The sequence below is a fragment of the Carlito syrichta genome, unplaced genomic scaffold, assembly GCF_000164805.1.
Source record: "Carlito syrichta isolate Samal-C Ts95f unplaced genomic scaffold, Tarsius_syrichta-2.0.1 Scaffold301856, whole genome shotgun sequence".
Classification (NCBI taxonomy): domain Eukaryota; kingdom Metazoa; phylum Chordata; class Mammalia; order Primates; family Tarsiidae; genus Carlito; species Carlito syrichta.
This window is the reverse complement of record NW_007245952.1, coordinates 232,803-249,907: the sequence shown is the minus strand read 5'-3', so window position 1 is coordinate 249,907 and position 17,105 is coordinate 232,803. Positions and strand designations below refer to the sequence as shown.

General features: G+C 45.7%; 1 protein-coding gene across 5 annotated transcripts in view; it reads right to left on the bottom strand.

Annotated features, from left to right (window-relative positions):
* Positions 1 to 243: 243 nt before the first annotated feature.
* CYFIP2 (cytoplasmic FMR1 interacting protein 2) overlaps positions 244 to 17,105 on the bottom strand; it is a 144,348-nt gene continuing 127,486 nt past the window's right edge. For 4 of the 5 annotated variants that reach the window (XM_008055455.2, XM_021711085.1, XM_021711086.1 and 1 more), the window contains 5 exons: positions 15,750 to 15,822; positions 15,215 to 15,309; positions 7,841 to 8,079; positions 6,025 to 6,172; positions 244 to 2,885 (listed from right to left, as the gene is read on the bottom strand). In XM_008055455.2, the coding sequence (XP_008053646.1) occupies positions 2,718 to 2,885; positions 6,025 to 6,172; positions 7,841 to 8,079; positions 15,215 to 15,309; positions 15,750 to 15,822 (723 nt within the window). In that variant the 3' untranslated portion in view covers positions 244 to 2,717. The remainder of the gene's footprint in view (positions 2,886 to 6,024; positions 6,173 to 7,840; positions 8,080 to 15,214; positions 15,310 to 15,749; positions 15,823 to 17,105) is intronic. The other variant, XM_008055456.2, reaches the window with a different exon arrangement.

Genomic DNA, 17,105 nt, shown 5'->3' with positions numbered 1-17,105 from the left:
ATTGTGGTAGCTGTGTGCCACTGCACTCCAGCTTGGACAACAGGGTGCGACTCGACTCAAAAACCAAACCAAACCAAAGATAATACCCTAGTGGGAAAGTAAGTTAAGCCATTAGGTCAGGGTGTACTGATCTGCTATGTTTTTATTTCCTTTCATTCTCTTTTAGATTGTTTTCTTGGCCATTTGTTTTAAAGTGGCCTTCACAGATCAAGAACTGAAATATGACCAACAATCGAGACCAAGTTGCTGGTTTTACTTGTTTGGAAGCAGTTTTAATGGAGATGGTAATGTTTATCGACTCAACACAGGTACCCCCCCCCAAAATACAAATCAAAATATCATCTTCAGCTGCATAGCAAATATGATTTAAGAATTTAACATCATTTGATCACAACCGTAAATATGTCACCATAAATAAATGTAAATTCATTGTACAAAAATCCCCAACAACTCTTAATACAAATATGATACATTTGACAGTTTCTGAAACAGATTTTTTTTTTTAACTTTTTAAAACCTAAGCACTTTATTTATTCTGGTTGTTAGACACACAAAAAAATCAAAAGGTGGGGGTGGGCAGTAATTCCAGGAAGGAAAGAATATTAAACTTGTCTGGTGTTTAGAGATCAGTGCCGCCGCCAGGCAGGGAAATGAAATCTCTCTGCTGAGAGGAAAGAGCTTAATTTACTGGGATCAAACCTCTTGAGGACCTTGTGACTCTGCCCAGAGGGTCAGGTACAGGATTATGAATGCAGGGTGGGAGGAGTGGGTTGTTGAAACAGCAATCTCATTAAATGGAAGACCCAGATCCCCACAAAGCAATGGTCAGGAATTTGGAATGAATCTAGTCTATCGGAGAGAGCCAGCAGCTGACCTCAGCGCTTAAGATGCAGAGGCTCTGAGCTAGGCGATTTAATGTGGGTTTTAAAGGCATGATCTCCCATGTAGCTTGCCATGTGGGCTAACCCATCTCTTTTGCCCATGGAACACATCTATGGTCATCAAGAGGAAACAGATAAGAAATCAGAATAGAATGCAGCAGCTCCAGACAGGAGGAACAGCCAGCATCCTCTCTGAACCATCTTCCTACAGATACTCTTTCACGGCTTAGAGGAAGCTCAAAGCCCAAGGCTAGCGGAAGGGTTCCTTTGCAACAGTGGTTCTCAAACTTTGTGGAACAGAATAACTCAGATAGCTTGTGGGAAATGCAGATTTCCTGGCCCACTCTTAGAGATTCAGAATTAGTAGCTTTGATGTGTGGCCCAGAAAGCTACACATTCAACTGTACTAATCGTACTTTCCATGGGGTTAAACACAGACCATCCGATTAAAGGCAACGTTTCCATTCACCTGCCCTGGGGGAGGGAGAGTTACTGTTCTTGCCATTTTCTATCTTCTTTTCCTCCCTGGGCTGGAAGAGAAGTATCAAATGTCACATTTTATATGTTCTTAAAAGCTAAGGGCCAATGACTCCCTTGGACAATGATGTGCTCTGTAATACCGCATTTATATCCCAAAGGTTCTGTCTTCCTCCACGGCCTCCCCACATGGTGGGTAGTTCTGCAGAGGCCTTTTGGTTCAGTGTGGAAAACGGAAAAAAAAATATACCCCTGTGAGAGAAGCCATACCCCAATGTCTAACTTAAAGAGCATTCAGAGTACAGGGAGTTGACAGCAAAAGATAGAATGTTGCGAGAATCTTCAGCATCTGGGACACTCAAAGTTCTTATTCATTAACATAGGACTTCTCATTGGGGGTGTATTTTGGTACTCAAAGCTCACTGACAAGTCTTATTTTTACTCTTTACTTTCATGTCCCCAAGAAGTGTTTGGCCTCTGTGAAAATAACCACTTAATATTTTCTTTCTTGTGGGAGTTTTCCTTTATGAAGATTCTGTGCCAAGAAGTGGTCCCTAATTTGGTTGCTGGTGCTGCACTTCCAGTGTGGCCTGGTGCTAAGAATTTGCTTAAGGAATAAAGGAACCACTTCACTATGGTGCTGCTGAGATGGCCTCAAGCATTCTGTGGAGTTCCTGGCTGCGTTCACACCTGCTGTCTCCACCCTACAACTCTGGCCATCCCTCTACCTCAACTCACTCAGGGAGAGGCAGTTTTGGGAGCTTTGCTGGTCTTTCTTGGGGACTGCCCTAAGAGGGGCATCAGGAGGGAGTTTTGGGGGAGCCTTGTGATAGAACCCCTGACACCTGAGGCAGGAGATGCCACCCGGGGGACTGGAGCAGAACCACAGGAAATGAAGGAGTGGTAAACTGAGGCATGACCTTTAGGCCAGGTTGACATTTCTGGGTATGGCCACACTCTTCCCTCAGTCTGAGACTTCAGTTCTGGGTCATATGTAGGCGCAGGGTAGGCGGTCAAGGCCTTGGGAAGCAACCACAGATGGGTGGGACTACAGGATGGAGAAAGGGTGAAACTAGGAGCCCTTTCTACAGGTGAGTGCAAAAAGAAAAAAAAAAGCACACACTGTCCTGTTTCCTTTTTTTTTTTTTCATTGATGCTATGGCAAACCCACCATGGGGATGTCATGGGAGAGCATGCACAGGCCCAGCCCTGGGCGTGGTGGGATGGGCTTGGGGAGGGGCTTGTTTGCTTCCAGGTCCATCCCACACGCCGTCCAGTCGGATCCTGTGGCAGGCTGGCGGTGGCTTTCTCCATCCTGTTCTCCTCCTCTGCCAGGTCGAGGTCTGTGGGACCTTCTGCCTAGCAAGTGGTGGCCAACGACTGGTGGATGGGTGGCTGGAAGCAACGCACATGCTCCACGGTGGAACTGTCTGTCTCCACGGACTTCATGTACTTGTTCAGGATGGCAAAAACCTCATTGTTCAAGATCTGGTACTTCCGGATGCGGTCGGCCATCTTCTTCAGGGGCTGCAGAAGGATGGGAGTGTTTAGGTTAGAGCAGGAGAAGACAGAAAGAGAGAGCGAGAGGAGAAGTCAGAGAGGTTGGGGTCTAGAGTCCAGTGCTTTAATGATCACATTACTCACTTGCTTAAAGGCCTTTTAGGGGATCCCAGGGCTCTGGCAGTTAAATGTTAACTGGGTCATAAAACCCCTCTGCAAGTTTCAAAACTTATTGAAGAGCTCCAGTCATCAAAATAGTGTGGCCCTGGCATCAAGCCAGACATATAGTCCAGTGGAACAGAATAGAGAGCCCAAAGATAAACCATTATATGTATGATCAAATGATTTTTGACAAGGGTATCAAGAGCATTCAATGAGGAAAGGACAGTCTTTTCTTTCTTTCTTTTTTTTTTTTGAGTCAGAATCTCACTCTGTTGCCCAAGCTGGAGTGCCACGGCACGCTCACGGCCACTGCAGCCTCAACCTGCTGGGATCAGGCAATCCTTCCGCCTCAGTTTTCCAAGTAGCTAGAACTATAGACACACACTACCACGCTGGGCTTATTTTTTTTTTAATTTATTGTCTCACCATGTTGCTCAGGCTGGTCTCTAACCCCTAAGCTCAGGCAAAGGCAATCCTCTTGCCTCGGCCTCCCAAAGTGCTGAGATTACAGGTTTGAGCCATTGCGCCCAGCCAGGACAGTCTTTTCAGCAAATGAGACTTGGAAAAATGGATATCCACATTCAAAAGAATAAAGATAGACACTGACCTTAAGCCCTATGCAAAAAATTAACTCAGAATGGATCAAAGGCACACACATAAGTATCACAACTACAAAATTCTTAGAAGAAAACATAGAGGAAAATCTTTATGACCTAGGACTTGGCAGCAATATCTTGGATATGACACCAAAAGCATAGGCAACGATAGAAAAAAAATTGGACTGCATCAAAATGGAAAGAAAAGTTTGGACATCAAAGGACACACACTATCAACAGAGTGAAAAGCCGATCCATGGAATAAAAGAAAACATTTGCAGATCACAAAACTGCAAGAACGTAGACAAACCAAGACTCTTACACACTGCAGGTGGAAATGTAACATTGTGCAGCTGCTGCGGAGAGCAGCATGACAGTTCCTAAAACACTTAAACAGACTTGTCACATGACCCAGTGATTCCACTTCTGGAATGTATACTCAAAAGCATATACTCTGGCTATTTACTCAGAAGAATTGAAAGCAGTAGTCTGAGGAATTATTTGAACACCATTTTCCACAACAGCCAAAGGTGGAGGCAGCCCAAGCATATGTGGATGAATGAACGGAAAAACAGTGTGGTATATAGACACGATGGAATATTCTACAGCCACAAAAAGGGTGGAGCGACAACACAGATGAGCCCTGAGGATGATATGCTATGTGAAATTAGCCAGTCACAGAAAGATAATACTGTATGATTCTACCTATACGAGGAACCTAGAGACGTCAACTTCATAGAGACAGGAAGTAGAATGGTGGATCCCAGGGCTGGGGAAGGGGACAGTGTAGAATTATTTTGTAATGGGTATAGTTTCTGGTGGAAAAAATGAACAAGTTCTGGAAATGGAGGTGGTGGCGGTTGCACAACAATGTGAGTGTACTTAATGCACTGTACACTTAGAATGATCAAAATGATAAATTTTATGTATACAGTAAGTCCCCTACTTACGAACAATTTCCCTTCCCAGAGCATGTTCGTTAAGTCCAATTTGTTTGTAAGTCTAACAAAGTTAGCTTAGGTACCCAACTAACACAATTGGCTCTATAGTAATAGGTTTTAGTACTTTTCACACAAATACATTAAAAGAACACAAAAAATAAAACACTTTTACTTTTGCAGTACAGCATGTGACAATGTACACCAGACATGTGAACTAACTTGTGTGACTGGACATGCAAATGCATGTTCACATCTTTGAAAGGTCGCAACTTGAAGGTTTGTATGTAGGGGACTTACTTTATGAGGGAACCCAAAAAAACCCGGAATTACTTTTGGAAGGGCTGATCCCTTATAGTACAGGCTTCCCATAGTAGGTAAGTGCTCTAGGAACCCATTGACATCAGTGTACCAGCTAGTATTGTTGTGAAAGACTGCATTCGGCTTCAGTGAATTTTTTCTGGCAATTCTTTCAATGCATTTGCACCATTTCATGATGGGTGATTTATGAGTACACCCGCCCAAACCATACTGCATGTTCAGTAGTTGATCACCAAAAACAGCATGACCCCTGTGCCCCACCCTCCCTATTTACCCCATCTCGCCTGAGTGACTTTTGTTTCCCTAGATGAAAAAAGTCCTCAAAGGGAAATGTTTCGCCAATGTGGAAAAGGTGAAACAAGAAAAAACTGAAGCACTCAAAGGCATCAAAGTTTACGAGTTCAAAATTGTTTTGAGCAGTGGAAAAAGCATCTTCAGGGGTCTATTGCTTCAAACAAAGAGTACTGGAAGGTGACCGAGGTTTAAACATGTAAGAATAAACATACAATTTTTTAAAAATTGTTTTTTTGGGGTTTCCCCCTCATATTTTAACACAATTTAAAAAAACCCTTTGTGGGTTGGCTCCTGCCTCTTTCTCTTCTCACTGGGGACCTGAGATCCACCCTCTGATCTTCCTCCATGCCTCTGTTTCTCTGCTGTAGCCACTCCTCTGTCTGGAACATTCTCACGGCCCACAACCCTTGCTCTACCCGGGTCCAGCTGTTGGCCCTTCTGGACTCAGCCCAAGTACCGCCGCCCTCTTCCGAGAAGCCTTCTCTGCCCAACCCCCGGCCTTCCTCCCCTGCCACAGCAGCCCTGCTCACCCCACGCCAGCACCTCGCCCATCCCTGCACCCTGCACCCCTCTAGTGTTCAGTGGATGCTTGGACGGACTAGGAACTGGCCTCAGCCGAGTCCGACAGGCACAGGGAAGGCACCATGTTCCAGGCTTGGAGCCCAGTCCTGCCTTTCTGGGTGGCCTGTTGTGGCAGCGGGCTGTGAGCAGGTGACTCACGGCTTCCTCCAAGCAGGTCCCGGGCCTGAGTACCTGCACCAACCCATGGGTGGAGGGTTGGCCTCCATAAGAGCTCCCTCTGAGGAGGGCCTGGTTGTCTCCCCTCCTCCCCGACCCCGCCTCCAGCCTGCTCACCACATTCTTTATGATCTCATCCTTCCCGTCCTGCCTCTGTACTTTGAGCAAGTGGTAACAGAAGTCGAACAGGTCAAAGCGACGCTGCTGGCCTAGCAGGACGATGATGGAACAGCCGGCCCAGTTCAAGCCATCACCGAAGCACTGCCTGGAAGAGGAGGGAAACAGCTGGAGTGGGAGGTGGGGAGAGGGAACCCCATCTTGGGCCTGCAGTGTAGCTACTAAGCAGGCCTGCCTTGAGACCATGTGTCTTAATCTGTAAAATGGGCACAAGGGAAGCTGTGAGTGAATTCTTTAATTCCAGGGACTGTGTTTATACTACTAGTCCTTCCATCATGTAAGAAAAATCAGCCCCCGCGGTGGCTCATGCTTGTAATCCCAGCACTTTGGGAGGCTGAGGTGAGAGGACTGCCTGAACCCATGGGTTCAAACCAACCTGGACAACATGGTGAGACCTTGTCTCAACAACAAAGAATAGAAAAATAAAATAAAATAAGACGGGCGTGGTGGTATGTGCCTGCAGTTCCAGGTTCTTGGAAGGCTGAGGCAGAAGGATCGCCTGAACCCAGGAGGTCGAGGCTGTGGTGGCTGTGAGCATGCCACTGCACTCCAGCCTGGGGGACGGAGTGAGACTCCGACTCAAAAGAAAAGAAAAGAAAAATCAACTCTGAAGAAGACACATTTGTGAGAGAGAAAAAAAAAAAAACTCCACTCCACTCAGCCCTTGAGGTTTGTGGGGCTGATTATACAGGCAGGTCAAAGGAGAATCCATCTCGGCTCTATAAAGGAGGTGGAGGACACATGTGGGGTGAGGGGCCATTTCCGACTAGGGGCCCACTGGCCACAGCAGGCGGAAGGGGGGAGGGACAGGGCATAGTGGCAGATGTTGCTTGGATGCTGAGTCCTCTTCATTCTGGGAAAGTCCCCACTGCAGGCCCCCAGCACCCAAGAGACAGGTGAGCAGAGTGGATGGTGGAGGGCCCACCCCTCAGTTGTCTGTCTTGTCCTCATGCAGCAGCCCAGCCCACAGCAGGCAGGTGGCCACAGTTCCCATCACTGCTGGAGGTATGTGGGCCCAGCACTGCCCGGAGATAGCTTCACAGAGGTTTGCTCCCTTCCTGTCCCAGTTTCAAACACCCGGTCCTCAAGGATGCCTCCTCTGGTCCCCCATCCCCACATTTTCTTAGAGCTCTAGGTTCCTGGGGGCGGGCCATGTCTGCCTTCTTCACTGCTCTGTCCTTGACATGGCTGGGTGACAGCAGGAAGAACCAGCCCTGCTCTGTCTTCGCTGAAGAACAGGACTGGGGGATTCCTAAAGGGTCCCGGTATCCAGCATAGAGTTTTTTTTTTGGGGGGGTGGACAGTGAAGCTCCTCCTGGCAACCCCCAACGAGGTGCTCTCCTGGCCATGCAGTCCACCCAGTTTCCAGGCTCGTGAAGACAAGGCCCCAGAGCCCCAAGGTTGGTGGACCCACATGCTCCCTTTCTGCCTTCAGCCATCTGTGTCCTTTCCTTGGATGTCACCTTCTTCCCTCTGTCAGGGGACTTTCAGGCACTGCTGGGGCTCAATGCGGTCTGTGAGTTGAAGCCTAACAAACCCCACCCCTCTCCTCTGCCACCTACACCCCTTTGCTGCAAAGTAACCTCAGTCAATGGACCTCTATCTGGGTTTCTTGTCTCTCCCCTTGGCTGTGTAAACTTCACGGACCAGGGACTGTCCGCCAGCACCCAGCACAGCCACTGACACACTCGATTGCTGTTGGCCACCTCACCCTGCCTGCCTTCCTGGGATGATCCTTCCTGGGATGGTTACTCACTCAGCTGTGAACTCGTTGGTCCCCACGGGGATGCAGTAGACGAACTGCATGGCGCTCCAGAGCCGGTGGAACTCCACGCACTCGTCCACATGCATGACGCCATTGGTGGGTGGCGGGCCCCGCCAGATGGGGTCCTGCAGGTAGCTCCGGATGCGGGTCAGGATGACCTCGAACATGGACAGGCCACAGCACAGCCGCTCCTTGGTCAGGAGGTCGCCCTCCCGAGCGATGGCGATTTGCTGGGAACGCAAAGGTAGAGAAATCTGCTAGCTGCGTCTCAGACCCCCTTGGCCACCTCCCAGCAGGGATTCCCAAACCTGGGGCTAGCTGCACCTGGAATTCATTCACCTGCACTGATGTCTTACCCGGCACAGGGCACTAACTTTGTAAACCTGAGTGCAACAGCAGGGAATCTGGGGGTAAGTCTTGTGTTAAGTAAAATCCAGGAGCCATCAGAAGAGGATTTTAAAAATTTATGATCTGCCAACATAATGAAATGCTAGATAGCCACTGAAAAGACCAAAGTGAAGCTCTTGTTAGCATCACTGCTGTTACCGTAACTCCTACTGACACCTCCTGAGTGTGTGTAATACACCAGGCCCTGTTCTAAACATTTCTGAGTTGTTGACTCCATTCAGCCTCAAGAGGTAGGTACCATTATTATTCTCTTTATAAATGAAGAAACTGAGGCTCAGAGAGGCAACCAGTGAGTGGGAAAGCTGGAATTTGATTCCCAGTTGTCTAGGTCTATGGGTTAAGTTGCACGGTGAATAGAGCAAACTGTGGAAAAGAATGTATACTACAATCTTGTTATAAAGCAACAATGGCCAAGTACAGTGGCTTACACTTATAATCCCAGCACTTTGGGAGGCCAAGGCAGGTGGCCTGCTTAAGCCCAGGATTTCGTAACTAGGCCAGGCAACATAGTGAGACCTTGTTTCTACAAAAAATCAAAAAATTAGCCAGGTGTGGTGGTGTATACCTGTAATCCCAGCTACTCGGGAGGCTGAGACAGAAGTCAGGGCTGCAGTGAGCCATGATCATGCCACTGCACTCCAGCCTGGTCGACAGAGAGAGACCCTGACACACACACCAAAACCACCCCCCCAAAACCCCCAAACAGCAACATATAGTCCCACAAATAAAAGTATATTTAGGGTGTATGTGTGTGTAGAAAACATTTTAAAGAGTTGAACACCTATTGTGGGAACAGCTGAGCTTGGAGAAGTAGCTAGGATTTTTATCTTAAATATTCCTATACAGTTGAATGTGTTATGATGAGCATATGTTAATCTTTGAAAATTTGCTACCGATCTCACAGAATTATTTCCTCTAGTTAGAATTCCTTCTTTGAGTCAGGCTCGGTGGCTCAGGCTGTAATCCTGCGCCTTGGGAGGCTGAGGTGAGTGGATTGTCTGAGCCCACGGGTTCGAGACCCGCCTGGGCAACTTGGTGAGACCTCATCTCTACAATAAATCAAAAAATTAGCTGGGCATGGTAGCATGCGCCTGTAGTTCCAGCTACTTGTAAGGCTGAGGTGGAAGGATCGCCGGAGCCCAGCAGGTCGAGGCTGTGGTGGCTGGGAGCGGCCATTGCACTCCAGTCTATGCGACAGAGTGAGACTCCAACTCAGAAAAAAAAAAAAAGAATTCTTTCTTTGGCAACTATAAATAATCTCTATTAATCACTTAAACTAGCTTCTCATCTGGGTCCTGCTACTGCATATCTAATAATCAGCTGGCCAGATGTCAACACACATTACCATATACATTATGAGTAAAAACATCTAGGGTTTAAGTCCCCACAGCCATCTGCAAAGTAAGATACATCTTAAAATCTAAGGTCCAAGTAAGGTCTTCAAATTGGGGTCAAAGCTAGAGAGGCTGGCTTCCAAAACTGAGGTCCATGGGGCATTCATGGGATCGACTCCCCAGGGGGGTCTTCCCCAAAAGCCCCTTCTACAGGGTGGCAGTGATACAGGGATTCACTAAAGTCCCTCCATGTTGTCACAGCCCCTAGAGAAGGGCATGGCAAGGGTTCAATGACTCCTGTACTTGTCTTTTATGCACTCCCTGTAAATAGTTTCAGGGGATCCTTGACTTCTCAGCAGACTAAGCCCAAAGATGTAAATCCCTATTTACTCCCTTTCTTTGAACTATACAGTATCAGTGCAATCGTAAATCTTGTGATTGGCATAACTTTTGCAATGCATGTTTTAGGCCTTGTAAACTTTCCATACTCTAAATTCACACGCCAAATGTAAAATACAGCTGTAACTTCAGTTCTATAAAATGCTCTGCTGGTGACGTGGCTAATGTGTGGGTACCGACAACTCTGGACTATAAAAGTGAACTGTAAAACCTAGAGAGTGAGCAGAACCATTTTAGAAAGACTTCGAGTCTGGCTCTGCTTCCTGGACTCGAACTCAGAAATAAACTTCTTTCCCAGTTTCCTGCCTCTTTGATTTATTGGTATCAAGGGGAGCAGTCTAACATTGCTTAGACCGGACTGTAACAGCAGGAAGGCACCTGCTTGACCACCAACCCTCCACCCTCCCTGAGCTCCCTCCCTGGGGACTCCCAGGAAGAGATGACCTCTAAGTGAATCCATGGAGGCAAATATGTCAGGAAATGCCAGCATGGGCGCCTATTGGAAATGTGGGCCATGCGAGCAGTTGTCACGACAACTACACATGGAAAGAAGTCTAGGAAAAAGATGAACCAGAGAAGAGTTTGCCAATGTGTGTTTTAGACACAAAGGAGAGGGAATCCTGATTCTTGGTGACTCATCTTGATTTCATAGGCAGAGACAACTTTGAGCAGAGGAGGGACCACTCAAGGTGCCACAGTTAGCTAGAAATATCTCTTTAAAAAAAATCCTGAGCCATGTGCAGGGTTCTGTTCTTACTTTGTTCTTCTTTTTCTGTTCTATTTGGCCCCTGAAAGGACTAGCCACTTCAGAAAAAGGGTGTCTGGTACAGTGGACATCCTCAGTACGAAAAGGACCCCTGGCTGGATATGGTAGCTCATGCCTGCAATCCCAGCACTTTGAGGGGTTGAAGAGGGAGGATCACTTCAGGCCAGGAGTTCAAGATCAGTGTGGGAAACAGCGAGACCCTGTCTCTATAAAAAATGAAAAATTAGCCGGGCATGGCTACTTGGAAAGACAAGGTGGGAAGATTGCTTTAGGCCAGGAGTTCGAGGTTGCAGTGAGCTATGATCATGCCACGGCACCCAAGCTTGGGCGACAGAGCTAGATCCCGACACCCACAAAAAAAAGGAACTCAGTTTGTCTTTAGCCATGACTGTTCTCTTTTGTAAATTAGCACAGAGTTCTGGTATACTTGTTAATCTACTGTGCATTTGGTTAGTCTGAATTAATTCTCAGGGCCTGACAGTTCTGGTGGAAGGAACTAGAAAAATCAGCAATTGAATGTATAAATCGTCAGACACACTTTGAACTCTGTTGACCCCACCCACTACAACAAAAGGGCCTTCACTGACATCGTTAGGGGCTTTGTTCCTTTCCTTTGAAAAGCAAAAGTACCTTTCCAGTACTTTCTGCAAACTATAAAAGTAACTACATAGTCACTAGGTAAAATGTGGAAAATTTTTTTTAGAAAGTTATAAGAAAAATACTCCATAAACTCCATTACTAAGAGATGAGTTTTCTTAAAATATTGATGTAGGATTTGTCTGTGTTTATGTATGTGTGTGTAATATATTTAATAAAATTTGGATCACACTATATTGCATTTTTGTCTTAATAGATTGGTAATTTAAAAACTCACTTTAATCAATATTTTTAGCAATGTGATCTTTTAATGGCTACATAAAGTGGCCACTGATATACCATAATTTATTTAGCCTTCTATGCTTGTTGATTATTTTAAATTGTTTGTAAATTTTCATAATTACAAACAATTCTGAAGCAACCATCCATATATACATAATTTTGTGAACGTACCTCTGAATATTTCGTTAAAATACTTAGTAATAGAAGTAAGTAAGTAATGAGTATAACTATTTAATTTATTTATTTAAATAGAGATGGGGTTTCAATATGTTGCCCAGGCTGGTCTCGAACTCCTGGCCTCAAGTGATCTTCCCATTTCTGCCTCCCAAGGTGCTGGGATTATAGCAGGAGATACTGTGCCTGACCAAGTATAACTATTTTAAAAGGCTTTTCCATGCCAGGCGCAGTGGCTCATGCCTATAATCTCAGCACTTTGGGAGGCTGAGATGAGAGAACTGCCTGAGTCCACGGTTTGAGACCAGCCTGGGCGACTTGGTGAGACCACATCTCTACAATAAACAAAAAAATTAGCTGGGCGTGGTGGTGCACACCTGTAGTTCCAGCTACTTGGAAGGCTGAGGCGGAAGGATCACCTGAGCACAGCAGGTCGAGGCTGCGGTGGCCGTGAACATGCCACTACACTCCAACCTGTGAGGGAAAGTTGACCCACTGTGCACCATCCTGTGTAAGCCTGTTCCCTGAACTCTCATCAATACTCTACTATCATTGAGTATTCTTTGCCAACTTGAGGGGTGAAAAATTGTACCTCATTTTCTGAAATTGCGTTTCATAGATTACTGGGAAGGCTGAAGACCTTTTCTGTTTGTTGGCATGGTAGTTTTTATGTTGCAAGTTTTCTTTTTTTTTATTCATTTATTTTTTATTATTAAGATGTGGGATACAATTCAGGGGTAAGTTTTCTTTCATGCCTTTTTTTTTTGGTATGTCTATCATTTTCTTTTTGCTTTGAGTAAATGCTTTATAGATTGCTGCAAATATCCCATCTGTGGCTTGGTGTCATATGGTGTGTGTGCGTGTGTGTGTTAACATAGCCTTTATCCCTTTCATTTATATTCTATTCAGTCGGGGAGTTTTTCTCTTTCTGGCCTTCTTTTCTGAGTTAACAAGGGAAAGGAGAAAACATTTGAGAAGGCTGACTGAAATCATTTCTGTATGGAGTAGCTTGATTACATTTAGTACCCTTTGAAGGAGAATAATATCTCAATATTCCATCTTCATATAATCCCTTTATGTTCTTATGCTTACATTATTCATTCATCAAAACAATCTAGAAAGAGCAGCTCACTTAAGGAAGTAAAGTAGTGATTATCCCATTTCACAGATGGGAAAACAAAGACTGAGAAATTAAATAGCTTGACTACATCATTTGGGGGTGGATCTGGAACAAGGATCGTGGTCTTTCAGTGATCCCCAGAGTTTTCCTTCCATGCTAGTATGGGATAACAAACTAGGTCACATCAATTTGTCTCAGAAACAAATGCAAACAACACAGTACTGATCAAGCTTCCTGGCATTAAATGTCACAGAGTTGCCCTGTCACTGACGTAGCTATGAATACCCTGGGCCCCACCTAGCTTGGAAGCTAGTATTTTGTTAATGTGTCTTTGGCCTAGGGAGTGAGTAGGTTTTAGACTATTTCTTGAGGACCAGGAGACTATAAAACTGGCATTTCCTCTCTCATGGAATGTCTAGGTTTGTGTTTGTTAAATACTCAGTGTTTGACAAATTGAGATTTCTATCAGTCCCAAGGAAAGCATGTTCACCAGAACAGGGAAGGAATTCAGTCCTCTAAGTGGAAACACATGTCAAACCTTGGGCACGAGAGGCTGGATGCTTGGAGGATGACACCAGCAGTGGAGCGGACACACTCACATGTCCCTGGCTTGGGGGATTTCTCCCTAAAAGGAAATCATTTTAGAGGATCTCTTTGGTTCAGCTTCTGAAGGCCAAGAAAGAAAACATGTGTGCTCTATGGATTTTACTCTATAGGCTCTGAGCTCTCTCTGCAGTCAGGCAAAGAACATGAACACCGCTTAGCTTATAGTCATGTTTTCAGTAGGTGGTTGGTGGTATGAAGCGGACCCGGCTGGGCTGGCTTCCTCAGTGTGACACCCATACCAATGTGGCTCTGCACTGTGCTCCAAATACTTGGCATGTTTTGCCAGAAGAGAGGCCTCCTTCTGCCCTTGGTGAGAACACCAGGAGCACTGGAATGTGAGTCCGTGAGTGGATTTCAATCCTAAACCTTTTAAGCCATCAGCACTGGCTGGTCCCACCACAGTGCCCTTTCTCCCTGAATTCTTCCCCTGCCCACACCCACAAGGTGACAACTGCTTAAATCAGTCTGAAAGGAGACAGCACGTCTGTTTTGTGGCCCCTCTTCCCCTTCCCTCCTGCTCCCTGCAGTCTCTGAATTCTCTGGAGGCAAAAAGTTAATTTAATTACAGAATTAACATATGAGCCAATTTTCACTTTGAAAATATTAGCACATTCCAGATAAAGCTGGAGCCTTCTTTGAGTCCCTCCCCCTCTACCCAACCTCTGTCTCTGTCATCTCTCTTCAGAGGTTGCTGCGGTGATAAACTATAAGTAGATTATTCCAGATTTTTTTTTTTGAGTTGGAGTCTCACACCATTGCCCAGGCTGGATTGCAGTGGCAAGCTCACGGACACCCCAGCGTCAACCTGCTGGGTTCCAGTGATCCTTCCGCCTCAGCCTTCCAAGTAGCTGGGACTATAGGTGCACACCACCGTGCCTGGCTAATTTTTTATTTTATTGTAGAGATGAGGTCTTGCCAAGTTGCCTGGGCTGGTCTCAAACCCGTGGGCTCAGGCAATCCACTCGCTTTGGCTTCCTAAAGTGCTGGGATTACAGGCTGAGCCACCGAGCCCGGCCTATTCCAGATATTTTTAGGAAAAGTTTTGGTTTTGCTTTGTGTGTTTAAAAAAAAAAGCAAATGGGATTGTCCTGTGTGAATGGTAACGCAACTTGCTTTATTCACTCAACCATGTGCTTTTGATCTACCCACAAGGATGAATCTAGAGCCAACTTTTCCTTTTCATTATGTGCTAAGTAAGTGCTGAGTATGCAAGAATTCAGCATTTAGATGACCACACAGCATTTTCATCAATGCTTTACCGAAAGATGTTTAGGTTGTTTCCAGGTTTTGCTTTAACAAACAATGTAGGCATCTTCTGTTCCTCTGAGTGTTTCTCTAGCATAAATACCCAGAAGTCAATTGCCAGCTCACACGGGGTGTGGAGTTTTAATTGTGAGAGACAGTGTAGCAGGATTCTTGACACCTGACAGGTGCATAGTAGATACTTGTTTACATGAGCTGACTTCTTTCTTGGCGGGATACATAGTCTGGGGTGTAGAAGAAACAGGTCTGAGAGGCAGCAAATCTTGTTCTAAACCTGCTTCTGCCACGAGTCAGCTTTGTGGTATTATCTCTTCCCCTCTCTGGGCCTCAGTTTTCCTACCTGTAAAATGACGGGGTTGGGCCAAATGCTCTCTCCCAAAGCACCTTTTGGTGCTTGAAGCCCATGAGATTGGTACCTGAGGGGTGCCCAGTCGCTCGATCAGAGGGACCAGGTGAAGTGGGGCATACTTGGCTTCCAGACGTTTCATCCGGACCTCCAGGCGCTCGCCTTCTGCAAAAGGAGCCACAGAGGAGAAAATGAGATTCAGGGCACACTGGGCAAGTGGGGAAGGGGAAGCTCTCGACTCCCGGAGGACCTGATGACGTATCTGCGATCCAGAACTTGTATGGCACCTATAGGACTGCTCTCCTTGGTTGTGGAGAGTGTGAATAGGGCTCACAGGAAAAAAATGTTCTGTGACCAATGTCCAATAATGAAATCATCTACCTTCCATCACTTGAGGAATTTAAACCAAGACTAGGAAGCAACATACTGGAGATGTTCTAGAAGGAACAAGGAACAAGGTCATTTCCAATTGTGTGATTATTCAGTAGGCATCAAAGCTTTACCCTCTCCCATGCTGTCTGCAGATTTGAGTTGACTGAGATTAGGAGGTGAGCATGAGGTTCAAACACAAGTTGGCTACTTGGCTGCCATTAGTGGTTTCTTACCTTTGATGTAGACTCGAGGCAATATGTTTTGGAAGGGTGCAGCGTGGAGCAAATCACAGACTTCTTCCTGAGACTGCAGAGGAGGGAAAGAAACAGAAAATAATTTTCATTTTAAAATAATTTTCATTTCTAAAAATGTGAACACTGGAGTCAGTCAGACCTGGGTTCACATCCTGGATCTTCTACTTATTAGCTGTGTGACCCTGGCAAGGTTACCTAGCTTCCCTGAATCTATTTACCTATCTGTAAAATGAGAATGAGAACAGTACCTGTTTTAATGGGTTGTGAGGATTCAATAAGAGGATGCATGACCTCATAGTACAGTAACAGGTGTATAATGAGAGCTCAGTACATTTTTGGTATAATAAAAATGTATTATTCATTTTCTTGTAAGGAATTTATTGAAGTCCTAGAAAGAATGATGAGATGATGGGCCTAGACTCTGGCTGGTTGGTTGTGTGAGGTCTGTAGGCTCAAAGCAGCTGGCTAGGTCAATCTTCCAGTCCATTAATCCAGGAAGATTCTGTGTGAAGGCCTGTGTCTGATTGGTTTTCTCCACATTAGACATCAACTAGTGAGAGAAGGACCAGAACCCAGGCCAGATTGGATCTGGGGGTGATTTGTGACACATTAAAGGTAAGCTTAAAAGCAAACCTACAATGGTTGGAAGGACAATTTTGGTTAGGGCAAGACAGAAGATATATTCTCATGAGTTTATTATCCTGGATCCAGTTCATGAACACTGGATTTCAGAACAAAGGGGCAGCAAAGGGCCTGGAAAAGTCACCCTCCACTGGGGCTTTGCTTTTTCTTATTTAAATTGTAGGTATTTTAGCTGGTGTGGTGGCATACACCTGTAGTCCCAGCTCTTTGAGAGGCTGAGGCAGGAGGATTCCTTGAGCTCAGGAGTTTAAGGTTGCAGTGAGCTAGGACTGTACTACTTGCAGGCTGACTGGGCAACAGAGTGAGACTCTGTCTCTAAATAAAAGAAAATAAAATCATGGGCATTTGGATTAGGTGAGATCCAGGCTCCATTCAAACTCTGACACTTTGGGATTTGAAGCCACTGAGAAAATCAGGACTGTGAGTGCCCTTGGCTTCCTCTACCAAGGGCATGGATGACACACTGGCATCTTGGGAGTCTGAAAGGCCAGATGTGCAAGAGGGAAACCCCTAAATTCCTTCTTTTGAACTGCATATCAGTCCTTGAAATGGATACCAGAGAGAGAACACTCTGAAGTTCCTTCAGAGGAACCTGGCTGATCTAATATTGTAATTCTCAGCTTCTTGGTCAGATGGAAAATTTCTCTCTTTCTAAGTGAGCTGTTCTCCTTTTCAGTAAAAAACACAACCTGG